The sequence below is a fragment of the Rhinolophus hipposideros genome, assembly GCF_964194185.1.
Source record: "Rhinolophus hipposideros genome assembly, chromosome: 21".
NCBI lineage: Eukaryota > Metazoa > Chordata > Mammalia > Chiroptera > Rhinolophidae > Rhinolophus > Rhinolophus hipposideros.
Window position 1 is genome coordinate 938,191 of NC_138067.1, and position 25,900 is coordinate 964,090.

The 25,900-nt window shown below is 55.5% G+C and overlaps 1 protein-coding gene across 1 annotated transcript in view; it reads left to right on the plus strand.

Annotated features, from left to right (window-relative positions):
* Positions 1-15,853: 15,853 nt before the first annotated feature.
* The window catches only part of TSHZ3 (teashirt zinc finger homeobox 3), a 66,376-nt gene continuing 56,329 nt past the window's right edge, over positions 15,854-25,900 (plus strand). The window contains exon 1 of the mRNA XM_081030492.1: positions 15,854-16,089. Coding sequence (XP_080886618.1) covers positions 16,050-16,089 — 40 coding nt within the window. The 5' untranslated portion in view covers positions 15,854-16,049. The remainder of the gene's footprint in view (positions 16,090-25,900) is intronic.

Below are 25,900 nucleotides of genomic sequence, written 5' to 3' on the forward strand. Positions count from 1 at the left end.
CACACAGACTGCATCCCTACCTCGTGTGGTGTCTCCTGAGCTACTCTGGGGTTCCACCTGGTGATTGGCTGGTGACATGTAGCAGAACCAGGTCTCTGCGTCCTCGCCCATCTGTTTCCCATCCTTGTGTGTCGGGTTCTGGCTGTCTGCTCATTTCATAAAATATGGAGTTTGTGTTTGTGAGCGGAGTTCTTCTCCTTTCACTGCTCTGCTGTCATTGCTGCTGCCGCCCGTTGGTTTGCAGGAGGGTTATTGGGAGGAGACGGCGGCTGAGGCGTCTTTGTCCTCTCAGTGCAGACCTCCCGACTGCATGAGCAGAAAGCTTCGGGGGGTCACGCACCAACACAAGGAGCGGTGGCTGTGGTCACCCCAGAAGCAGATCCAAGGCTGGGCTTCACAGCCACGGAAACCTTGTCCTGCCGTGTGCCCACAGGGGTGGCATGTGCGTGGACGTCCATCCCAGAGTGCCGGGAAGGTGGCGTCCAGTACCCACGCAGACAGCACTGTGTCAGAAAACTTGTGTGTCCGGTCAGTCGGTCCTGGAACAGCTCTGATGCTGGGTCATGGGTTGGGCAGCATAGAAGGTGACGATACCCTTGAGGGCAGTGGTTTCATTAGTGTAGAAGAGACAAAGCCAGACTACAGGCTCTGAAAAGGAACGGAGGTCCGCGCGCTGGGAGCAAAGCTCCCAATTAATTGGAAAACTAAGCCCGGAGATGGCAATGTGTATGAGCACTCACCCCCCACACACAGACGCGCACACACACTCACACACACCCCTGGGCCAGTGGCCTCCTCTCCAGCCCGTGTCCTCACTCCCCACCGGGATTCGGGTACATGGGGTCGGGGTTCACGGCAGGCGGTGCTGTGCTGTGGAAAGGGTGCTGGACGAGAAGCCACAGACCCTTTCAGATGCCTGCACTTTCAAACCCGATCTTGGCTCTTAACCCCACCGCCACCCAGCACCCTGGCCAAGCACCAATGTTTTCTTGCCTAGACAGTTGTCACTGCTGCTGACTGGCCTCCTGCTCTCGCCCTGGCCCTCTCCGATAAGTCTTCACATAGCTGCCCTGGTGATGTTTTAAAAATGTGAGTCTGGTCACGTCCGTCCCTCCATTTACGCGTGCGTTGGCTTCCACGCCCATCTCACTGTCCCTTTATCCCACTCCATTTCCTTCATGCGATCCACTGTGCTTGAAACCATACTTCACTTCTCGCCGCTTCACTTGATGGCTTTGTCACACTGCACGGTGTGGCCTGCAGGACCCGTTCACATCTGTGCCCGGCGTGCACTGGGCGTGACACTGTTTATGGATGGATGCAATTCCGTAAGCCTCCATTTCCTTAGCTATGAAAGGAGGGTGACAATTTCTGTGTGCTGCACCTCTCGGGGGCTTGTGAGGATTAAGTAGGAAAATAAGGCAGAGCAGACCCCTTGGTCTGGGGCCCGCGTCACGGGCCCCGCCTGCTGCCACCTAAGGACACTAATTTTGCAGCGTTTCCCTGTCACCACAGTCCACTTCTGAGTCTAGCTGTGGTGTCTCCACTGGAAATAATAGCTGCCCGCCCCCAGTTGAGAAACCTCAGAGTCCATTGAAAACAATTAGTTTCTCAATGAGAATGTCTCAGGGAGGCTTAGAATTTTCTTTTTCGGAGTGTGCAGAGTAACATAAATCAGAAAGGGCAATAGTCCACCTGTGTTTTCACTACTGTGACCCTCTTCAACCTCTGCCAGTTTTTATCTCATTTTTGTTTAACTTTATCCATCAGAGTTTAATTTGAGAGCTGGTCGAGAAGACAGTGATGTATAGGTTATATCAAACGCAGCTGAAATTAGTCTGTCCCCAGGGGCTTCAGGCTGAAGGGAGGGACCCGTCCTATTCCTGGGGGTAGAAGAGGACGGGTCCACTCTGCCCCTGAATCCAGCTCCCCCTGCCCCCCGGAGGCTTTATTGCTGCCTCTCATTTATTGATTTGACCAGATCTTAGGGGCTTGCGAGATTGCGTCCGTCCAGGACTCACACTCCCCAGCCCAGTTGCAGGCTCAAAGCACCGGCCATGGTGGACGAACGCGTTTTAGGGGCCAGAAAAGGAGTCCTGTTAGCATTGATTTTTCCTCTTCTTTCAATTGTTATCTTCTCTGAGAATGTGTGTCCAGTTGGCAGTATAGTCTGGCCAAAGAGAATGCTGGCTTTGTTTGTCTGGATGTCCAGAGCAATGCCTGACATCCCAAAGAGTACTCAACAAGAACTGATGAATGAATGAATGAATGAATGAATGAATGAGTGAGTGAATGGGTAGTTTTCTGCTTCCTCATGATTCATATTCCTGCTGGCGTCCAGAATTTTTGGAGAGAACAAACACGACTAGATGAACAGGGTCACTGGCATAGGAATCAGTGAGTTGCTGTCATCCTAGAAACTTTCCAAACGCAGCTGATGGATGTTGGGACCTTGAGAATTTGTCATTCAACTCTCATGTATCACCGCAGTGTTCGCCGAGACTGCCTGGCCAGGGACAGGACAACCTTCATCAGACATCTCCAGGGATAAGCCACCCAGGCCGTGCCCCAGGGGTTAGCATTTTTTTCAATGTCCGTTCCCTCCACAGCAGTGATCACAGTGTGAAATTACATACTTGTGCAATTATTTGATTAAAGTCTGTCTCCCCACTAGACCCTAAGAACATGACAAGTCCTGTTAATTAACTCACGAGAAAAGTCTGTTTGCTCACCTGTATCCCTTGGCTCGGGCACAGGGCTTAACGTGTAGGAAGTGCTCAGTACATCTTTCTGAATGAATGAGTTCAGAACCACTGGGAGTGGAGGGGAGGCTGTGATTTGTTATCAGCAAGGCAGGAACGGGGACGGCTGCTAAAAATACCCAGCTACGGAAGTCACACTACACGCGACCCCCCGATCCACTCAGCCCAAGGGCTGGGGGTCGGGGGTTCAGGGAGGCATGACAAGGTGGCTGGACGGGGGACCAGGTGAAGATAGGCCAGTGGCAAACCGTCAGTGTCCTGCCCTGGACCCTCGCTGCCCAGTCCAGAAGCTGTTAGCCAGCTGTGCGGTTACTGAGCCTTGAGAGGGGCTGGGCCAAACCGAGACATGTGGTCAGTGTAAACTACACACCAGGCTTCAAAGGTCTACATGAGCGAAGAATGTAAAGTACGTCATTAGTCACTTTTATATTGATTGCATGTTGAAATGACCATTTTTGATATAACTGGTTAAATAAAATATATTATTAGATTTAATTTCAAGTGGGATTTTTTTTTCTCTTTTAAAATGTGGCTACAATACAGTTTAGAACTGCATGTGTGGCTTGTGTCATATTCCAGAGCCGGCCTAGAGGAAATTCCTTGGAAGAATAAGGGTCAAGGGCCTTCACGTGGGTGCACTACTGGCAGGGCACTAGCCCCTCACCACCTACTCCGACGAAGGACTGTAGCTTGGACCCAGTAATTTCGTTTTCTGGATGTCATCCTGAAGAAATAATCTGAAACATGAGAAAATTCTTCCTACACAAAATTACCAATTATGTCATTATATAGTAAGAATGAAAAACAGAAAACAACCTAAACATCTAAGCAGTAGAAGCAGGTAACTCTGCTCATCTACACCACAGAGCGTCGTGCGGCCGTCAGAAACTCTGCTTACCAAAGATTTTATTCCAACGTGGCCAAACGCTGGGACAGTGCTTAGCCGCGCTTCAGAATCACGCTGCGGACACTGTCACTGTGGGTCCAGGATCCCCGGGGCCACCACTGTGGTGTCACACATACCAGGGATCATGAGTGACTTCTCCTTCTCCTTTCTTTTTCTTTCAGTTAAATTGTGTTTAATCTGCTTGCGATAAAAGAGCATTATACCTGTCTCGTCTCAGGTGAAAAGGGCTGTTCTCAGGAGTTTGCCTGTGTTGTAAGCGGGTGCTCAGGCAAACCCCAAGCTTTCTTTCTGAAAGTGAACCCTCGGCAGCTGGGACCTGCTGGGTCACTGAGTCTGCTCCATGGCCCACAGACTCCCCCTGAGGGCAGCAGCTGCAGCGTGGGCCCCTCCCGTCCTGTAGGCCCACGGGGCTGGCACGGGCTGGGTGCCCTGCCAGAGTGCACCGCACCTGGGCAGGACTCCGCTCCTTCCCTTCCGGGCCCCAGAGGCTACCTGGATGACTGTTTCAATGGATGACCTTTGCCAACTAGCTTCTGGTGGGCTTTGTCCCAAGGGCAGGGCCGTCAGGAGAGTAGAGAAAGACAAGACCGGGGGTCCGAGTGTGCCATCCCCGGTCACCTCCCTGTGTGTCTTCTGATGGACACAGCTGAGGGTGCCCCTTAGCACCTCCTTCTGGCTTCCAGGAACCAGCTGTTATCCTCTTGCCGCCGGTCTTCGGGGCTGTGCCACTTCGGGCACCTTCTCTGTGCTCCAGTCCCCTTTCCCTTCACCTTCACCAGAGCCCCTTTTAGGAAATCCTCCCTGAAGAATCCTGACCTGAGTGTGCTCTCTTCCCTGCCAGGACCCTGCCCTGACATGGGACTGCGCAGCAAAAGCAGGGTCTGTACTGCACAGCGGGTGCCAAGGGGAGAGGCACAAGTTCTGTGGCTCGTGGCGTCCGTGAGCCTTGGGGTGGGAGTGTCGGGGCTGAGCTCGGGCCCACAGACCCGAGTGCAAGTTCAAGTGCTGCCCCTTCTAATAGCCATGTAATCCTTAAAGAGTTCTTTCACCTCGCCAGGTCTCACGTTCCTCACCTGTGAAATGAGGTAAGAACACCTACATTTCACAAGTGTTGTGCACACTAGATGAGGCCCCTAGCCCTCTTAGCGTGTTGCTTGTCTGGCTGCAGTGAACCCCACTGAACGTTAGCTATCGCTGGGATGGCTCTGATCCGTGAATGCTAACAAGCCTGTGCCCAGCTCTGCACAGCCGGTCACCATGGGGAGGGGTGAGTCCCAAAGCCAGACGAGGGGAGTGGCACCAGTGGGAGATGAAGTGCACATGCAGAAAATCACTTGTTTATTTAAATATTGTACGTATGAAGTATACCAGACTGAGGAAGACAGGCGTTGTGGGAATAATCAAAGAGAGGAGATATAGATGATCAAAATACAGGAAAGAATTCTGAGACATTTGAGATAAAAGTTTTCACCTTTGAACACCTGCATTTCAACCTCAGAATAAGTGTGTCTTTCACAGGCTCTCTGAAAGCACTTCCCGGCGGCTCTCTTTGTCTCTGCTCTTCATACGGTATCTTGTCTTTAACTCTCTTTGGGAGACTTCTTGTAAAGGAGGATTTGCCCCTCAAGGGACTATTCCGGTTATGAAAGTGTTTTATTAAAAATATATGTTTGCAGTAGAGTGCTGAGTGATATAATTAGCTGGTCCTTTCTGTTTTCTTGTAAAAGGCTGTATGGCCAAGTTGTGAAACATATTGTCAGGACATTTGACATGTGAAGGGGCCTCAGAAATGGAAGCAGAGAAGGTGTGGGACTATGGGAGCCCCATAGTAGGACCTGTGACTATAACGTGCCCAGTGCTGTGGCCTCATTTCTGCCACTGTGACTGACAGGCCTGCCCCCAGCTCACGGGGTGGTGTTGGGGGCAGGACGTGACCCTGCTCTGTGTCCCCTCTTGGAAGTGGAGGCCGGGATCCATGGCCCCAGACAGTCAGAGCTTTGGTCACTTCATAACCACATACTCCAGCCATAGGCCTTGGAAAAGTGTATGTGTTTAAGTAAATCTGTGTCCTTTAAAAAGTATCAGTTCCTCTCTTGAGTTTCCTGAATGTCACGTCGTACAGTACTCTTACACTGACTCATTCAGTGTAGATCAGAGGTGTCCCTTCTGGGGGTCTGGAATAGCGTAAGGCGAGCTGTGCCCCACCACTGGTCCTCAGAGGCTGGGGACCTTCTGTTTTAAATATTCAGTCATCACAGCCAGAAGACAGCATACCACACCCGAGTGAGATCCACTGCGGGTCCCCCCCCCCCCCGCCCCAGAAACTTCACGCGGTTTCCAGTAGAAAAGCTCTTCATGCTCATATTGGAGCCTATTAGTCTATTTTCAATATGAATCTAACAGGCTTAGATGTCTGTTTCCATGACAGCTAAGAGGCTGACACTGTAAGAAGACAGACAGAAAGGCACGTCCACTCGCCGAGGCTTCTGCAGCTATTTATTGTAGGGGCAGCAGTAACATGTTAACTTAGAAATCGACTAAACCGTTTTTAAAAAATCACGAGCATGTACAGTGCATAGTAAATGATTAACAGCAACTGTTTCGCAAAACTTATCACTCAGAACAGTAACTTTTATTGATATCTCCCTCTAAAGAAGGCACTCTGTGAGAATGCTGGAGACGTCACGTCACTCAGGTGCCTGTGAGGCCGTGCACACACACGACATACATTTACATAGACGCACCTGGGATGGGACTCCCCTCGATGGCATGTGTGTGTTGGTTGGGGTCCCATTAAAGAACTCAGGATTTGGGTGGAATTCGCCCAGAAAGCTGAACAATTATGGAACAGCAGCACCCTTAGAACAAAATGACCTTTTCATCAAGTTAGAAAACATTAAAGGTTAAAGAATGTTTGAAAGGAAGTTAATACTTTTAAAACATTGGGAAAATTGCCTTCCTTTCAAAGACTGGACCCAAATGAGAGGGCAGTGTGGCGGGATGGGGTCCAGCCTGGGGGGCCGGCCTCCTCGGGGGTGACACAGCAGGCCTGTGCCCAGCACAGCCCAGCACTCATTCAAGGAACCCCTAGCAGGCTGCTTCCTAATTGCAATTTTGAAGGCACATTTCTTCCTCTCACAAGGAGCTATGGCAAAGAGAGCAAATCAATGCGAGTGTCAGATATTCCAGGCTTCTAGTTTCCATCTGACCTGGATGGTGCAAATTCCAGTCGCTACTAACAGGGAAAACAGAAATATCAGTGAGGCTCCTCACCGTACCCCTTCCTTTAATTAGCTCCCAGAAAGGCCTGAGAAGTATGCCTGCTGGCCCTGCAAATGCCCACTCTTTCTAAAGGCAGGAGGCCTGTGCCTGCCCTGCCTTCCGTTTCCTGGGCCCCACTCCCATCACTGCTTGCAGCCACCTCAGCCATTCAGAAGCCTTTGTCTTCCAGGAGCCGGGGCTGGGGATTCATTGTTATTGCACAACTGCTGTGTGGCAGGCTCTTCACCAAAGACCACCATCTCAGGGCAGCCCCCCCGTACCTGGGACAGGTGCTCTCCAGGGGCTGGCCCAGGACCACACCACAGGTGACAGGCCCTCTCTCAAACCCTGGTCTGAGGGAAACCTCCCAGCATGGGGCCCGAAGAAGCAGAGGCTTCAAAAGTCATCTCTAACTTGATAAAATTTTCCTCCCGGAGTCCCTGCTCAATGCTTAAGATGGGGAGGCCCTGCCCAGCTCAGAGACGACAGAAATGAGGCTCAGAGAGCGGGGCAGTCTGCTCCAGGCCCCAGGGGGTTAGGGCCACCTGCAGCCTGTGTGGTAGCTCAGAGCTCGCAGTGCCCTGTGGTAGGCCCAGGGTATGCGCATGTCCAGAGCAGACCTCTGCGAGCTTGACCCTCCAGCGGTGCTGATGGGCTCCCTCCCCTAAGAGAAATGGGCTCCCCGCCTGTCTCCCCTTAGGCTTCCCCTTGTTGAGTCTGGATGCGTCTCAGATGGGGCGGCTGTCCTCAGAGACAGAGCAGCTTGCGTTTGCTGGACATCTGAGACACGAGTGGCTCCTTGACACGTTGCATTGTTGGACGATGACTCTGATCCATTTTCAAGGCTCATTTTCTTGGCGGGCAGTGAGCCCTGCGCAGGAGGGAGGGCGTGGAGAAGGAGGAGGGTCGGGGGGTGCCTCCCTGCCAAGCAGGGCTCCCTTCCCAGACCCACGCTGCCTCCAGGCCACGGCCTTCTGGTGGGAACTTCTTCTGGTGGGTGCTGGCCACGCAAGTCAGCGGGGACTGAAGAGTGTCTGGATAAGCACGGGCCCCTTTGTACCTGAACTGACCCTGTCAGCAGCGGTTTTCCAAGTGCATCGCCAGCAAGGCCCTTCTCTTCAGCCAAACATTCCTGAGAAACCTAATTGATGCAAAAGGCTTCTTATGAACTAAGTAAGTCCCTCTTTGAGCGACATATTTCGAAGGTGTTGACAGTATCTGTAAGGTGATCACAATCAAAACCGACTCTCTCAAGTTCGTGCCCAACACCTAGGATTTGTGTTTCCAAGGGGTTATTTTGCCAGCTTGGGGCCACATGCTGAGATTCCCCCACACCTGGGCTCCCCTGTGATGAGCTCCGAGGATGGCTGTGGGGACTGACTTACTGAGAGAGCAGGACTGGGTGGAAGCCTGACCCCTGCACAGCCTGGTGGCTCGGAAGAGGAGGGGCTCAAGCACTCCCCCCGGTGTCAGCCGGACCTGACTCAAGTCCTACTTGAAAACACAGTCTTCCCACTCTACAGCAGAAAAAGACAACCCGTCTAAGTGCTCAGTGTCCTTTAAGTCTGCGGGGTCAGGGCGGCCCCAGGATACCTGGTACCAGATGACCACAGGGGGGCGGGGTGGACAGACACATCCACTGGTCCTTGGCAGAGTCCCCACTGAGTCCCGAGCTCAGCTCACCCGTGGAGACCCCTTTCCTGTGCTGCCAGAGGTCAGCGTCTTTTCAGAGCTGACTGCTTCTTTGTGTGCAGGCGCTTATTTCCACACCTTTCCTGGCTGGGTATCTACATCAGTAGCTGTGTCATACGCACGTCCTTGCCTGCACACCTTTGCACACTTGGGAGCCCCAGCCTTAAGGTATTTCCAGGGCAGGAGCTCTGTCTGCTCAGGCTTTTCCCAGGGGCAAGGCTCCCACAGCTGCGCCAAGGTTGGCAGCCCCAGGCAGGCACAGGCACAGGCACAGGCCTTGGGGTCCCCGACCTCATCCCCACTCCTAGAACCCTGGACTGTGGCGCCCGCCTGGGAGCACAGTCCTCTCTGCTCGGGGCAGGTGGATTGGTCAGCTCTAGAATTCATCATTACTGGGGGGCTTTGGGGCGGGTGGCCATGGTTCCGGGATGTGTCACGGGAGCAGACACAGTTGTAACTCTGTGCTAGGTTGGCTGGGAGAACCCAGGGAAGCCAGTTGGGGGGGAGGGGCTGGAGCTCTTAAACCCTCCTTAGTGTCACCACCTGCGTCTGTGATCCATCAGCACTTCACGGCAAGTGCCTGGCCCCCCAGGCCCCCCCCCCAACTGTCCCTGTTGTCCTTGGGGCAGAGCAGCCGCCCCTGCGGTCCTGCCTCCAGAGGGCGCTGGAGGGGAGGTGGCACTGAGGGGCGCCCCGGGACTCCACCCCTAACCCCCTGCCTAATTTGAATATTTCGCTGGCTGCCGGCGGTCTGGTCAATTTATCATGCAAATGCTAGTGCCCTCCGCGCCGGAGAGGAGCCGGCACCGCGCAGGAGAGCGGCGCCCCATTGGTGGCCCAGACAGAGGCATTTGTAATATTTTTCTTTGGGCATTAGAGTCATTTACCAATGCCATCTCTGCAACTCCAGGCACTGCATCATAAGCCACTTAAAGGGTTTTATTGACAGCTTTGAAACTTCTTCACACGTTCTTTTATTTTAAACTAAGCGCCAACCTGTTTCTGACCTCCCCTCCCCCACCTAACAAGTGGCAGCAACTAAAACTACTTTGCTCCCTCGGGACCTGGGCGCTGGGGGGCTGGCCCTGCCTTGTCATTTGCAGGAGGACTAGACCTCTTTGGGGTGAGCATTTGGTGGACCCGAAGTTAATAGCCTTTGCGAATTCGTGTAGGGGTGGTGGAGGGACTGACAAAGAGACAAAATGCAACAAGAAACGAGAGAGAGAGGAGGCAGGGAGGGAGGAAGACGATGGGAGGGAGGGAAGGCTCGAGCGGTACTGCGGAGGAGCATGGACTTAGTCTCCTCTAAGCTTCCGAGATCAGACTATCTGCATACAAAGAATGCGACCCGCTGACCACCCTGTCCCCAAGAACTCCCGCTCTCCCATCTGGGGAACACAAGTGACAGGCACCAAATTTGAAGAGATAAACGAGAAAGATGGAGGTCCCCGCCCGTGTCCCCCTCGCTTACATCTGTCCTACTGAGAACTGCCCTTACTCTTCCCCTTCGGAATTCAGGGACAGACATACACCGTAATGACGACAGAGAGAAAGGAGCAATGAGGGGCGAGCGGAAAGGGACGGAGATTCTTTCTCTCCTTGCACATTCCCTGGCTGGTCAGTAAGGTCCCCGGCGTGCAAAGCGGGCCGTCTGCTGTGCGAGGACCTGGTCCCCCAGCTCCCTGCCCTGGAGGAGCTGAGCCCAGCCGGGCACCGGGCTGCCCACGCAGGGACTCAGCGCCCGCGGGAGCCTGCAGCTCCTGTGCCGGCGCAGGACCCACGGGCGTCGCCTGCAGCTGCCAGCGGGCGTGAGCCCCGTCCGTGTAGGTTTGGGTCTGTTGTTGTTTTTTAGGCTCTTCCCAAATGGTCCCCCCAAACCCATTTCACCCAAAGCGGGGGGAAACGCCTTGCTGCTGGAGTTATTCGGAAGCTCACCGGCAAGCCAAGTCGTCGTGCGGGGTTTGACAAAAGAGTGTCTGCGGGTGACGCGCCCCCAAGACGGACGTCACGCCCATCGGTGCCTTGTAGACCAACACACAGACTTGGTATTTTCTTTATTTAATCTTTGGTCTCCTTAAAAAGTTTTTTTGAAAGTTCGGTAAATGATTGAGCATGAAAGAGAATTACGGACAAAAGAGGAGTAGTAGAGTCTAAAATGGGCTCCGCGAGGAGGAGACGTGAGGCTGGGAGAGGAAACTCCAGGCCGCGCGGGGAGCCCAGCGAGATGGGTGTGCAGGCGCCTGGGCCCCCGGGAAAACCGTGGTCCCGCCCCCCTCCCTCCCTGTCAGCCGTATAGTTTTTGTTTCAAGATGTTTATGACTGCCTGAAAATCCCGAGTTAGAAAAAAGTGAGCCCTGGAGTGGGGGCCCTGCGGCCCGGCTTCCTGGAGGGCAGGGCTCCACCAGGTCGGCTGCCACCCCAGCTGTGCGCGTCCAGCCCCTCCCAGTTCAGGGCCGGGGCAGCCTTGCTCGGCCCCACCCAGCAACCACCAGCATCAACGTGGCCAGTGGGGGGCTTTTTATTATTTTATTTTTTGCCTTTGAATCAAGTGGTTCTGGAGGGCATGGCGTTCAGTGAGCACAGCTGGCAAAGTCGGGCCAACCTCCGTGCCCGGAGCTACGAGAAATGTACAAAGTAGGAAGCCCTGCTGAGGGAGGGAAGAATTGGGAGGGAGCCTGGTACTGAGCCCTGGGGGAGGGGCAGGCACTTGCACAACCACCGTCAGTTCTTGACCCAGGGCCCAGAGTGGTCTCCTTCTATTCTTAGGACGTGACCCTCCCACCCCAGCTCCCACCAGAGAGGCCCCACGATGCAGCGCCCACAGGCCCCACACAAGTGGCATTATATACAGCCCGATTTTCCAAGGTTTATTTCACATCAAGCTGTAAAAGTTTTTGGGAGAATTTACAGACAAAATATCTGGTTCCATAAAACAAAGCTACCAGAAAAAAATGTACTTTTAGCAAACAGTTTACTGCCTGGCCAGCGCTTGACCCCAGGGTCCAAACCCTAAGCACTTGGGCAGAGGCTGAGGTCCAGGCCCAGTTCCTGGGTGAGGTGTGCAGGTGGCCCCAGGCAGCTTCGCTCCTGCCCAGCCAGACTGTGGTGGGAGGACGAGTGTGGGGGGGCAGACCCCAGGCCCAGACCTCCAGGCAGGCGAGCACCTGCACCGCTGAGCAGAACCGGCTCCCAGAAGGCCCACAGCCAGGCTGGGGGCCCTCACACCTTGAAACGGGGTGCAGGCTCCCCTAGCAGCCTACCTAGGTGCCCTGTCTCTCCAGGTAGTGCCTCCCTCGGGGCACGGAGAAACCCTTTCCAAGGTGTGGGCTTAGGCCCCTGGGTTCCCAGGACCCCAACCCAACCCGAAGCTTCCAGAGCCCTTTTTCCCTGAAGTCGTTTCCCTCACCGGCCATCCCAAATTAGGACGCATTTCAGCCTAGTTCGGACAGGCGGGCTGTCACCTGCTCCCCTCAAGCGCACCTTGAACCCAACCTGGGCTACTCCAGGAGGGCGGGAACTTCCTGACTCCCGCGGGAAGCCTGACAGCCGCACCCCACCCCGGCGCCCCGTACCGTGGCGAACCATGCCCGAGTTCCACCTCCTTTTCCTTCCCCACTCTCCCCTGACCCGCGAGGAGGCTAGGGTGAGCCAAGAGCAGGCACTCCGCTGGGGTCCCCGATGGGCCCAGGGTCTGGGCGCCTCTGGCTCCTGGCTTTCAGAAAGCTGGAGTCAGGTTTGGAACCCCTGCACTGATGGAGAGGCATTTGGGGGCACTGTTACGGACCTGGGCTCAGCGCCCTGGCGCGGAGCAGCAGGGATCCCACTGGGCCCGAGGCGACCTTGGAGCTCAGGAGTGGTTTTCACGGGTCCCTGGGAATTTTCTGGGCCCTAAACGTTACCACCCAGGTGCGGGGTGAAACACCAGCCGCAGTGGGAGCCTCTATGAGCCACTGCCGCCCGGGGTTTCTTGTTCCACACTGCCCCTCAGCCCACTTTTCTTCCTTTGATTTTTAGGGGTTTAGAAAATTATTCCCAGAAACGGGCGCCCCTGGGGTGGGGGGTGGGGAGCACCTCACTGGCCAAGGCGGTGCTCTGCGGTGAGTCGCGCTCAGAATTAGCAGGTGCTGGTGCGGCCGCACCGCTGCCTTTGCTTTTCCAAGGTGCCTGCGGCTCGTCGCCGTGGGGTACGAGTGTGCAGTGTGTTTCCACAGAAGCGCAGCCCTCGCCAGGCGCCGGCTTCTCGGGCCTCTAACCTGGCGCGAGAGCGGGGCGGCCGTAGGAGGCGGTGCGCGAGGCCCGCACCCACCACCCACGGCGGCCCGGCCCTCCTTCCCGCGGGAACCAGCCCACTGAGCGCCGCCGCGGCCGCCCCGGCACCCCTGTGGTCGCCCGGACCCTGGCGCTCGCCCGACAGCCCCCCTGGGGTCCCTTCTAACGTGGCGGTACCAGCAGACGCACGGGTGTCGACCCACTGGTGTCGTGGACTCTCGGGCACAGCTCACCGGCCCCGGACCGGAGTTCTGCCGCAGGAATCCAGCCGGGTGGGAGGCCAGGGAGAGCCGCCCCGCAGACACCGAGGTCCCGCGCGCAGTTGGTTCTCGGGACGTGTGTGTGGCAAGAAGGGCCTCTGGCCTGGCCACGCGATCAGGGACAAACGGGAAGCTGTCTGCTCTGGGCCGGGCAGGGGTGGGCGGCCGAGGGGGCAGCAAGACGCGAGGGCGCTGGCACTGCGGCCACCCCAGGCCGGCGCCCCGGAGAATGGCGTCGGGAAGCACCGGCCAGGCTCCGGCCCAGCCAAGCCACGGCCCTGCCCCTTCTGCTCTGTGAGCCACGGTGCTACCTGGGCGCCACTTCTCCCCAAATCGAGCCGCGATTCTTACTGGGGTTGCCGTTCCTTCGCCCCCCAGTCCTCACTGCCAGGCCCTGTCGCGCAGCAGCCAGGAGGGGCCTGGCAAAGTTTGGGCTCGCGACTTTCCGGGGAAGACGTGCCTGGCGACCGCGACAGCCCCGGCTGGGCCGAGCTGCGGCGGGGTAAGCCCCTGCGACAGGTTGACACCGTGCCTGGAGCGCGTGTGGGAAGCTGCCCGCCTGCTCCCCGCGCCACAGGCCAGGGCGCCCCCTCCCCGGGATGGTCTGCGGTGCCGACATCGAACGGGGTGCTGCAGCTCGGGGTCCACCGTGGAGATGAGGGCTCCGGCCGTGCCCAGCGGGGACAGGCGCGGCGGCGCGGGCGCAGTGTGCCTCCGCAGAGCCCGCGTCGTGCGTGACGGGCCGTGGCCGCGATGTGCCGCTCGCTGACACTGACGGATGAACCAATGGCGGGACGGACAGATGTTGGGGCGGGTCGCTCCGCGCGCGGCGCGGCGCTCGGGCGTGTCCGGCCGGCAGGGGGACGGGGCGCGGGGAGCCGGGGCCGGACGGCGGCTCGGGGCCGGGAGGGAGGCGGCGGCAGCACGAACCCGGGCGCAGCTCCCGGCCTCCGGTGCGCGGCGCTCGGCCCGGGGAAGCAGAAGCCGACCCCGCGCGGCGCCCACGCGGCTCCAGGAAAGAGGCGCCCGGCGGCGCGACCGGACCGTGAGGCCGCGGGCGGCTCCGCCAACTCACCGTTTCCTCGTTCGCAAGAAGCGTTTCACGCCCCGCGGCCGCGTCTCCCGGGCCTGGGGGGCCCGCGGCTCCGGCCTCCGCGCCCCCCCCCGCGCCGCCCCGCGCCGAGCCCCGCAGCGTCCCAGCCCCGCAGCGTCCCAGCCCCCGCGCCCCCGCGCCCCCCGCCCCCCGGACCCCGGCGCCGGAGGGTGAGCGCGCGGCCTCGGGTCTGAGAGCGGCGAGCGCCGCCGCTGAACTTTGAGAACAAACTTGAGGCACAGTCGCAGAGAAGCACTAAGGGGACAGAGGGTCGGAGGGAGACGGAGCGGGGGCTCCGCGGGGCAAAGCGGCAGCACGAGGGCGGCGGCGGGGGCGGAGGCCGGCGCGCGGCCGGGGCCTCGGGCGGCGGGTCCCAGGACGGGCTCGGGCCCCCGCCCCCCGCGCTGCGCGCCCCGGCCCGGGCGCAGCGCCGCCTCCGGACTCGGGCCCCCGCGGCCCCCGCGGCCCCCGCCCCGCCGCCCAGCAGCGCCCGGAGCCGCCCCGCCGCGGCCGCCCCGCTCCCGGCCCGCGAGCTGCCCAGGGAGACGCAATCGAGCCCGCAGCACATCGATGCGCCGCCGCCCGCGCCGCTCCTGCTCCGGCTGCCGCTCGGCCGCCGCGGCCCGGGGCTCGTCCCGCTGCTGCGGCGCCCGGAGGTGAGCCCGCGCCGCCCGCCCCGCAGCCCGTGCGGCGCCCCGGCGACCCGGTCGCCCGATCAACGCTCAGTGTCCTTCGCTCAGGACCCGGCAGGCCGGGCTCCCCGTGGTGCCCGTCTCGGGGCCGCCCCGGGCGGGGGCTGCTTCGCGGACACGAGTGCCTTCCCCGCCCCGAGCCGCCCTCGGGGCGCGGGCGCGGGGCTGGGGGCGCGGGGAGCCGGGGCGGGGGTCCGCAATCTCCCCCGTCTGGAGAGGAAACTTGCAGGCACCCCTCCTGCGGCGACCCCCCGGGACCGGCCCGGGAAAGTTTGCCGGGGAAAAACATCGGGGAAGTGGAGGAGAGGGTCCCGGGGGAGGAGCCGGGGGCGCGAGGCCGCAGAGCGCCCCCACCCCCGCTGCCGCGCGCGGCCGCCGCCTCCCTCAGGGGGTCCCGGGGGGCGCGGGCCCGAGCCGGGGGCTGTGGGCGCGACGGGCGAGAGGAGTGCCGCCCGGGCGGGGGCGAAGCCGGGCGGGGAGGGCGGGCGGGGTGGGGGCGGGCGGCCCGGGGCCGAATCGGCGGGGCCGGCGTGCGCGCACGGGGCGGGGGCGGGGGCGGGCGGCCTCCCCCGGGCGGGGCGGGGCGGGGGTCCTCGCGGGCGGGCGCGCGGTGACACGACCATCTCCTTTTCCTTTAAGCTTGCCTGGTGCCGACGCCGCCGCTGCCGCCGCGCTGCGGGCCGAAGGCTGCACCGCCGAGCCCCGGGCCGCCGCGCGTCCCCCGGTGCCGTGACCCCCGCCCGGCCGGCCGCGCCCGCGCCGCGCCCGCAGGCCTGTCCCCGCCCCCCGCCCCGGACCCCAGCTCCGCGCCTGGGGAGCGGGCGGGGGGGCAGGGCCGCCGCTCGTCCCCGCCCCCTCCCGGCCTCTGGAGCGATTTGTCAAACTTCCCATCCGCCGGCAGCGCCCCCCCGCGCTCCTCCTCCTGCTCCCGCCCGCCCTCCCTCTTCCCTCCGCACGTTCGGGGATCGCGGCGGAGCGCGGAGAGCAGGGCGCGCGGCGTCCTGCGGGCGGCCGCTCCCGGGGGAGGCTGAGCCCGGCCCGCGCCCCCCCGCCCGCCCCCCGCCCCCGAGCCGGCAGCGGCGGCGCGGCGCCGGCAGTCGCCCGAGAAGCATCATGCCGCGGAGGAAGCAGCAGGCGCCCCGGCGCGCAGCAGGTACGACCGCTCCGCTCCTCTCCCTCTCGCGTCCCCGCGCGGCCCGCCCCCGAGCCGCCCCGCTCCCCGCCGCGCGCTGCCCGGCTCCGTCTCGCACCCGCTCGGGCGCCGGGCGACCGCAGCTCCCCTCCGCTCTCGGGCTGCGGACAGGAGTGGGAAGGAGCCGTCTTCCGTGTCTTTCTGTGGGGGGCAGGCGGGGTCACCTGAGTTCCCTGGGACACCTTCCGTGTCCTCCCGTGGCCGGACGGCGAGCGGCTGCCCGGTGTCTGCAGCGTGAAAGAGAGCGAGTGAGCGAGCGGTCCCCTTCGGCCACCTTACAAGTAATCCGACCGGGTCTTCCTGCCCTGGGCCCAAAGCGGCCCCGCGGTGGGAACCGGAGCGCGCGGGGTCTGGGTATTGTCAGATGACTGTCAAGTTGGTGTGAGCTGCCGGCGTCCCCTTTACCCCGTGGCGTTTCCCTCGCCCCCATCCTCCTTCCCTGCTTCTCCCACCCTCCTCTCCTCCTCTCGCACTTAGTTCTGGGATGTGCTGAGTACTTCCCCCCCCCCTTTTTTTTTGCCTGGAGTGTCAACTCCTGTTAAGACTAAGCTGGTTTTTTTTTCTTTTCTTTTCTGGAAAAAGCATCATTGAAAACAAAACAAAACCCACACACATAACATCATTTTGCAATAATGTCAGTCGGGGGCACATTGCCTGGAAGAAGGGGTGCTGGCCCCTCGCCACCCTTGATTTGATGACTGATTGATCGCCTGTCATGCTGCTGCCTTTGATCTATTCATTCCCAATAAACATCAATAAATCACTGGCACTGGTGAGGCCAAGCTCTGTGACGTCACTAGGGCCCTGTCAGTGCAACTTGGGGATTTGGGGCAGATTGCTGAGAGCACCACATATGGATGGGATGTATTTTGATATGAATGACACTCACATGTGCTGAGGTTCAGATGCTGCCTGATTGGGAGGGTGAAGACGAGGTTTATGTCTTTCCTTTTCTGTTCTGTTCTGTTCCTTCGGTGGAAAGAGGGAGAGCAGAGAGAAGGGTCAGGACTTGGCTGGTGCCCTTCGTGCTGCCCCTGTGTGCTGTGGCCACGGTGGGGTGGTGCTCACCGTCACTTCCATCCTGCCAGCTGCGGGGCCACCGGGCCCACAGGTGGTCTGCACTCTGATCCAGGGCACAGGGAAGGGATGGCTCGTCTTTCTTCCCCCAGAAATGTACTTTCCTGTTAGTGTCTTAAGAAAATCTTAGAAGCAAACAGACTTGGTTTGGGGCATATAGTGCAGACTTTGCCCCCGGTGCTCAGCATTGCTCAAATTGAGGAACTTTGAACACCCAGGTACTGGCTGTAGAGAGGGTGCCACCTCCCCAGTCACCTCCTGGCTGTGCTTTTGGCCCATACCACCTTCTACTTTGAATTCCAAGCTCAAGAAGAAGCTGATCTGCCCAAAATAACCTCTAAGAGTTTGGAGGATTCCTTCACAGAGTTGGGCAGTAGGCGTGTCTTGGGCTTCTTCCAGTCCTGGAAATTTTTTCTTTTCTTTTTGGATGCACATTTTAAGGTATCTGTGTGCCTCAAATGAGCCATATGTGGTCACGTCTTTACATTTGATTTAGAACTCTCTACGGCTGCTTCATCTTTTCTCTCCCACCTTGCCCATCTGACACTCTTATTTGATAACTTTGTGCTAAAAATATATGATAAGGAGGAAATGTACTTTTGTTCGTTTGTTGGTTGGTTTGTTTTTAACGCAACCTGTTCACCAATCTTTTTGCACCTTTTAAAAAGCCAGCCAGGACATCTCAGGTCAGTTAAGAAATATTCATTATATAAAAACTTGACTGCTCGACTAATAGGAGATGGAAGAATGGTTTTCCTCTATCAAAATGACCCGTCAAAACAACTTTGTTTCATATTTGATTTAATTGTCTCTCTCCTGACAGGCACATTCATCAATAGCTTAATGGCGAATCAGAAGTTGGCAGCAGAGTGCTTTCTTTCTTTCCCATACCCTGGTTTTGGATTTACTTTATCAGAATGCCTCTGCCTAATGGACGTTTGGAGGAGGGGTGGGCATGGCTGAAGGGTTACTTATTTAAGAAGCGTGCAGGGGAAAATACCCTCCACATTTAGGCCGGTAGGATGGAGGCAGAGGCCAGTAAGTGAGCTGTGAGCGTGCTTTTGTTTGTTTGTTTGTTTGGACGGACAAAAAACTTCCCATTCTTTTCCTCGTTTTTTAGTTCTCACAGCTGCAAGTTATAAGGCTCATGCCTGCTTTTGTGGCGTCCTGGGAGTGACGACAAATTGATTGCTTTGTACTGATAGAGAGTGGGGAAAAGAAAGATGTCTGCTGATTGGTAACTGGAAATCTAGTCGCCAGCAACCTTGAGGATACTTGAGAATTCTTTTCCCCTCCAAACTGAAAGGTCCGCTCAGCCATAAAAAAAGAAAAGTTGTTTTGCCAGCTTCATTAGTGTTCACCTAATTAGCTGTAAACCTGATGGGTCCCTGACAGCTTTAATGATTGGAGATGACAAGCTCGACGCAGTGTCATCCAGCAGAATTAGGTTTGCAGCTAGTTTGATGTAATCAACTTCATATTACACAGTCCTGCTGCCTTTAGTTGTGCATTAACTCGATTTTCTGCTGCAGGTGACAAATGGGCTTTGGTACCTGGATAATCATGTGATAGGAATTAGGGCCCTTTTAATGGTCTGGGGTAGAATAACAAGCACAAAGGCCTGGAGCCGGGGTGAGCGTGCAGACACAGACACAGGTACGGCCTTTGCAGGGGCCGAAGGGAGCGCTGCTCCCCGGAAGGCCAGACGGGCGCCAAGGGCCCCTGCAGGTGCGGACGTTGGGTCTTCAGGATTTTCTTTTTGAGACAGAAATTATGTGTGGCTCAGTGTCTTTTCTCAAAGAGAGGCAGAGATTTCCTCACCTGCTGCTGAACAGAAACCCGGGCAAGGGTGGCCTTGACCCGGGTGTGGAATGCCAAGTGCTGGCCAGATGTCGCTGCCGGGAGAAGCTCAGAGGAGCGGGGTGGGGAGGCCAGTGTCGTCCAGGCAAAGTGACCGTTCTTTCTTGCTTGAGTATGACTCTCTCCTATGCGTAGTGTGTGTTTCTAAACAAGTATTTTTTTTGTTGACAATACAAAAAAAAAAATCAGAACAACACTTAATAGCAGATGACATTTTATCCATTCACATTCATTTTCTGGAGGAAAAGGCAAAATCATAAAAAGCCTAAACTTCAAAAAAATATGTCCTCAGCGAACAACTTGTCACTGACCTTTGGAGTCTCACTTATTGGAAGAGAAGACTGTTCCGTGGCGTCCTTAGAGGGTCACATCCCTAGGTGAGCCTTCAAGCATCTTGACTTTCGTGAAAGTGATCTGGCTTCCTTAGGGCCTGCTGCTGTGACAGGTCACTGTGTGTCCCCAGGGAACAGGATGGCAAGGTACAGGGGTTCATCCCAGTACACGTGGCATACACCGGGTGATGGCCTGGCCGAGGCTCCTCCCTGGGCCACACCGCTCCGGGAGCAGTCCCCTTCGCTCCTGGAAGGCCATGGAGCACTCAGAGGGCACTTCGGCCTCTGCCTTGGGGACGTGTTTGCTCCCAGACCTGCCCCACGCTTCCCCTTTGGACAGGCATCCAACCCTACAGCGAGTGACAACGTGGCTGCTTTGGGTGTTCTGTGATCCCCCTCTCCTACAAAATGAGAGGAACAATGCAGATTTCAAAAAGGACAATCAAGAAGCTGAAGGAGAAAAACGAAAGGTCAGGAGGCAAGGGTATTGTCTTGGACACGCACCTAGGGAAGAGAACCTTCCAGAATCAGCTGCTGTGCCCCCGTTATCTTGACAACTGTCAGTGAGGGCTTCAGTGCTCTCCAGGGCCACACTCGATTGTGAGCGGCTGATGTTGTCATTTTGTTCTCAGTTTTGCCTTGAGCGCACTCCTAAACGGCAGCGTGACAGTCAATACCTGATGTATCAGCAGTTACCCCTAAATTGCCTCGTAAGTCTGCATTTTCCCTCTTTTTGCCAAAGATTGTTCTGTGAAGTGATTAGAATGAGCGGTGACTGCTCAGGGCTGGGAGACGCAGGTGAGTTCCCAGCACTAATACGCTTCCTTGCGCCGCCCTCCACTTCGGGGGTCCCAGAGGGCTAGGTGCCTGGGTCTGCCCGCGTGCGCTCCCTGTCCCCCTGGCGTGGCCAGGCCTGCCGACCAACACAGGCGGGCAGCAGAGAGAGGACGCGAGCCCCGGCCCTGCACCACAGCCATGTTGGATCCAGTAACGTGAGCAGGTCACAGCCATTCTGCGTGCAGTCTGTGCAGCTTTCCTGCCGGCCTGTTTTATTCCTGCCTGTCACTGGACAAACTATAAAAATAGCTTTGGTCGTGTTGTTAACAAACAACAACTAGGCTGTGTGTCTCCCCATCTGTGTTAGTGCCGCTGTAGAGCCGGCCCTTCTCTGAGCCGGGCCGAGACCCGCCCTCAGCGTCACCCCTCAGCCCAGGCCAGGGCTGTCACTTCCCGGGACCCACTCAGGTGCTCCTGTGTGTGTGTCTTACTTATGCTCCAAATTGTGGTTTCTCTGTCTGAAGTTAAAAATGAAAGGTGAGTACAATGTATCGTATTTGGTAACAATGCTCTGGACTGGTACATCTAGACAGATAATGTGCACTTGTAATTAGACTCAACAGACAGGCAGTCATTTTTAAATTCTTTGACACGTGCATAAAATAGTCATATAATAAGATAAGATGACAATTTTATGTTAGGTTGATAAAGTGTCCTGATACATGCATTTAAATGTCTGTAAGCCTTTAAAAAAATCCAGACAGATTAATTCTAGTTTCCAGTATTTGCAGTTAGTCATTAAATTAATTTTTAAATTCTACTAAACAATGCCTATGAATATGGTTGTTTTTCTCCCCGCCTTCTGGAATTTTTACCTGAATGGTAAGGAATGGGTCTATACACTTGTTAGCGTTCGGTTATTTTTCAACATTTGCAAACATTTATGTTAAACGTGGAAGTAAAAATTCAGGTTACTGTTTGTGACAAGAATAATGCTGTGCATTCTTAGAAGGAAAACACAGACAGTAGTAGAACATAATCTGCTTGTGACCACTGGCCTGGACAGCCGTCCTGCTCTGGGTTAGGGCTCCTTGCTAGAAAGATGACATCGTGTCCTTGACCAAACCCTGGCTATTTTATCAGCCTAGTTTAAAAAAGAAGACGTTTCGAGCACACATACTTGATTTCATCAGCACAGATTCTTCGGTTTAATTACTTTCAATTCTGTAAACTATTTTTGTATTTCAACATGATGAGCCCAGGAGATGTATTAAGTGGGGAGAAAAGCCCTTCTGTACAGGTCATGTTACCTGGACTTTGCGACTATCTCCTCACATTGTTTTCTCAAACGTGCAAAGGTGAGGCCCTTGAAGAATCATTTGAATTTGTTTGGGCTTAATGATAAATTATTAATTCGTACTGTCAGGACACGTGTTATTAATTATGACTGTGTTTTCTTCATCCACAACAGCTGCTCGGGAGACAGGGTCGGTTTAGATGGTCTTTGAGGGGGAGGGCGCCAAGTCCAGGAACTCGCACCTCCTGGTCGTACCCCTGCCCCCTTGCCTGGGGAATAAAGGGCTGCAGGGGCGGAGTGAAGGGGACACAGAAAGTCTTCATTCTAGTCCAGGGTGGGCACTGGCAAATGCTAACTGGTGTGCATTTTTAAAGAAGTAAGCCTGACTCCGAGTGCTCTGTGGTCCAGTTTTGGATTGGCTGCCCTCTCCATTCCCGCAGTGTCTCTCGTTTTCTTCCTCCCCTGCGGTAGACCAGAAGGTCATGTTTGCCAGTTGATAGTAGCAGAGGGCGAAAATATTGTGAATGCTTGTTTGCTCCCCAAACTGGAACCCTTCCTTAAAGGAGAGCAAAGGCCTGTTTGGTAAGATACGTGAAATGACTCAAATCCATTTACTTTTGATTTTCTATCCCCATCATTAAATCTAGCCCTATGTATTCAGTTTCCTCTGGCTTCTTTGAGAAATGCATGTTGCATAAAATAGGCAATTTTTAATGAACAATTTAATGTAAATGGGTTTTGAATTTAAATTAATATTAATGAAGCCTTGAGTGAATTTGTTTTGCATACGTAAAGACTTATAAGACTTCCACCCATGTGCTTTCTCCTTTATGTGGCAATGGTGGATGTGTGGATTTATAAGACTTACACTTAAAAATTAAATTGATTTTATATGTCCAATAGTGCCCGCATACTATTACGCAAAAGTGTTACTTCATTTAAAGAAAATATACCTCATTTCCTGTTAAACTTCTCTCCCAGCTCCCCTGGCTGGTTCTCTGTGCAGGCTGCCGTTGGTTGGCATTGCTGCTGGGGAAATGCGCAGCAACAATGGTCCCTACAATCAGGACGCTTTCTCTTTGGCTCTAATGCATTATGTATCCTGGGATGATGGCAATTCTGTAATTAATTCTGTTAGATGTAATTGCTATAATCACTTCGCTGTTACACATAATAAAGGTAATATGGTAAGCACATAAAAAATATAAACACCTTATTGTAGCACTGCTGCTAAAGTCTCTTCTCGCCAAGCCTGGCTCCTGGACGAGTGCTCTTCCTGTTCTTGGTCACCGGCGACAGTTCCTTCCAGCCGTGTTCATTGATATTCCAGAGGGCAGTCATTCATTGGAAAGGATGGGCCTTGGCTTGGAGGGATCTCCAAGCTGGTTGCCTAGGAATCTTAATGACCTTTTCCTTAAGGATGTGGCTAATTCAGGAGACAGGTAAACACTTCAGGGGTGGGCATGGAGTGAGGTCCGAGTGTGGGGTGGGAGAGGAAGACGAGCTCAGGGAAGAGTGACAGCACAGGTTTCAGATTGTGATGTGTGACTATGGAAAGTGCCGTGTGTGTGAGTGTGTGACACAGAGCACACCAGCATGTGCTTATGGGGAACCAGAGAAAGCCACCTCTGTGACAGTGCAATGAGGGAGATCAGAACAGAACGGGTGCTTTGTTACCCGATTCTGCACCTTTCCAGGGGAACCTGGGGACCAGGGAGCTGGCTGGTGTCCTGTCTGAAACCCCAGTCATATGTGAGGCCCCCAGCCTCGCCGTGCGTCCCTCCGTTGGATCCAGGCTGCCGGGAGGACATCAGAGAAGTTTGCCTGGGACCCCAGCCCACAGTCCTCAGGGGACGCTTCCAAACACGTGTGAACGGTCCTTTGCCGGTGCAGCTCCCAAAAGGTGGAGGGTGTGTTGGGAGAGGCAGCTGGTCTGCGAGTCCTTTCGCCGTGTGCACCCTGGAGGCACCGCACACCGGTGTCTCTGTGGTCCTGACGTCTCATGACCCAGAGTTGGCCTGACAGTCTGCATGTGATTCTCCACATTTATATTTTATTTCTCAGTGTCTTTTAAGTGACAAAGTACATAAGCCCGTCGTACCCGGACATAAAACAGGAGAAAATGTATGTTCAGAAGCAGGTATCAGAGGCTTTTTGGAGGAAGGAAAGGTGTTTTAAGACGGTGGACAGTGACAGCAGTGACGCCCAGGGCCCCGGGAGCTGGGTCTGGCCCTGGCTGTAGTGGACCTGGGGCTCCTGCCTGCCAGGGGAGTGGGGCAGCCTGGGGTCTGGGCCCTGGGCCTGGGCTGCAGCCGGCAGCCACCCGCTCTCCTGCCATGTCTCCCCGCTGGTTTTGATGGCGAGGATGATAAAAGGTCTGAGAACTCCGTGGGCCCCTGTAATCAGGGCCAGCGCTGACATCCTTCTCAAGTTTGACAGCTCCTTCCTTTTCTCTCCTCACCGCCAAGCCTTTCTCAGCGGCTGCCCCGCCCTCCCTCCCTGCGCCCGCCCACCCCTTCCCTCCCTCTCCTTTCTGTCTCTCTTGTTTCATGTTCTTGATCAGCCTCACATGCTGGGAATTATTTTTTTTCGGGCGGGAGGGGGAGTGTTGCTTTAGGTTTGTGGGTTGGGCAGGTGTGAGAGGAAGTCTGTGTTTTTTTTTTTTTTTTTTGTACTGTAGGCCTGTTGCTAATTAATGTTCCTCCATAAGATTCTGTCGGAGTTGAGTAATGTTTTTGATCTTTATGCCTGATAACTGCATACTTAATGAGATTTCAAAGCTGTGGGTGCAGCTCCCTACAATTATTGACAGATGCCTTTTCTTTGCCATTGGGTTCAGCTCCATAAATCCTGCTGCCATAATGAGCTTCGGCGCTGCCACCCTGGCAGTGAGCTAATGAAAGGGGGAGGGCGCAGCGGCTCACGGCTGTCTCACACGTTTTTTCCCTTTAAAATTTACTATGCAGATGTCAAGCTGCGGAATGATTACTTCAAACATGCTAATTTTTATCTAGCTTTTGTGTCAGCCCTTTGCCATTAACAAATAAATAAATAAAAGGACTAACCTTAGTTCACTTAATTTCTTTTTGTTTTTCTAAGTCACATTTTTAATAACCCGTGGTGTGTGACTGCTGGGGACTCTGACACACGCGTGGCCTTTTGCAGGTACCCAGTGGCAGAACCTTTTTTTTTTTCTTTTTTTTTTTTTGGCCCTGGGAAGGGCAGGGAGGATAAAGTAGCTTTCCCCAGGCCTCCCATCAGCCTGCCCTAAGTATGCACTTGAAACGGCCAGGAGAGGATTCATTTCAGAGTTCTGAGCAGATCCTGGTGGGGGAGAGCTGCACCGTGCCAAAGAGTCGATTTCCTTTTCAGCAGAGTCATACATCACTGACCCACCCTTCCCTCCTGACAGAATGACATATGTCATTTATCATATGGGCCCCAGCCAGACAACAGGGACGGAGGGAAGCCCGGTCCCTATGGTGCTATCTTCTCCTCCGGCACAGTCCCCTGGGCCTGCAGGGAGAGAGGCAGAGGGAGGAGAGAGGACATCAGGGCCCAGGAGAGGCCAGGCAGCTTGGGGCGGGTGGCTGTCGGGGTGTGTGGCCTGGTGGGCACGAGATTGGCAGAGCCACGGAGAAGTCTGTGCTTTCGTATTATCTGCTAAACCACACTGCTCAGCCTTTGACGCGTTTCTGTCTCTCCCCTTTCCATTCCTTTCCTCTTTCCTTTTCTTTTTTCCCATTAGTAGTCAATGAAAAAGAACCCCAGGGCTGACAGGTATCATTCAAGTCGCCTAGCTTGTGAGGGGTGGTATAAACGGCTCTCAGGCTCCTAGCTTCACATGATTCAAACATGCGTTGTTGGAGATGGATGTTCCTTAAAAAAGATTGATGGTGGATGCCGGGCTTAGGGTGCCATTTATCATTTTGAATATTATTTAGACTTGCCGTGTAAACCTGTAACTTGAGAGCTGGATGAGCTGGGCCAGGGTAGGGGCGTGTGTGTGTGAGTGTGTTTGCATTGATTGGCCTTGGGTTCTCATTGCTGCTGACCAGCCACAAGCCCTTCCATTTACAATAGAGAAGACACCCCCCCCCAAAAAAAAAAAACGGGCAGGGGGAGGTTTTAAGTTTGAATAATTTCCAAGGACATAGGGAAAAAAATGAAGTATTTGTGATTTACACTAAAGCTAACAGGCAACTTCTCTCTCTCTCCCTCTCCCTCTCCCCTCCCTCGCTTTCCCGACACAGCCAGTCACGTAGGAAACATTAAAATATAAACAGAGCTGTACTTTCCAAAGCCAGGACCCTTGTCTGATTTTTAAAAACTCTGTGACATGCTTTAAAAAAATCTGTATCTGAAAAGCTTAGCACAATATAACTATTCAGAAAATACTGGTTGGCTTGGTTAGCAGTGTGAGAATAGA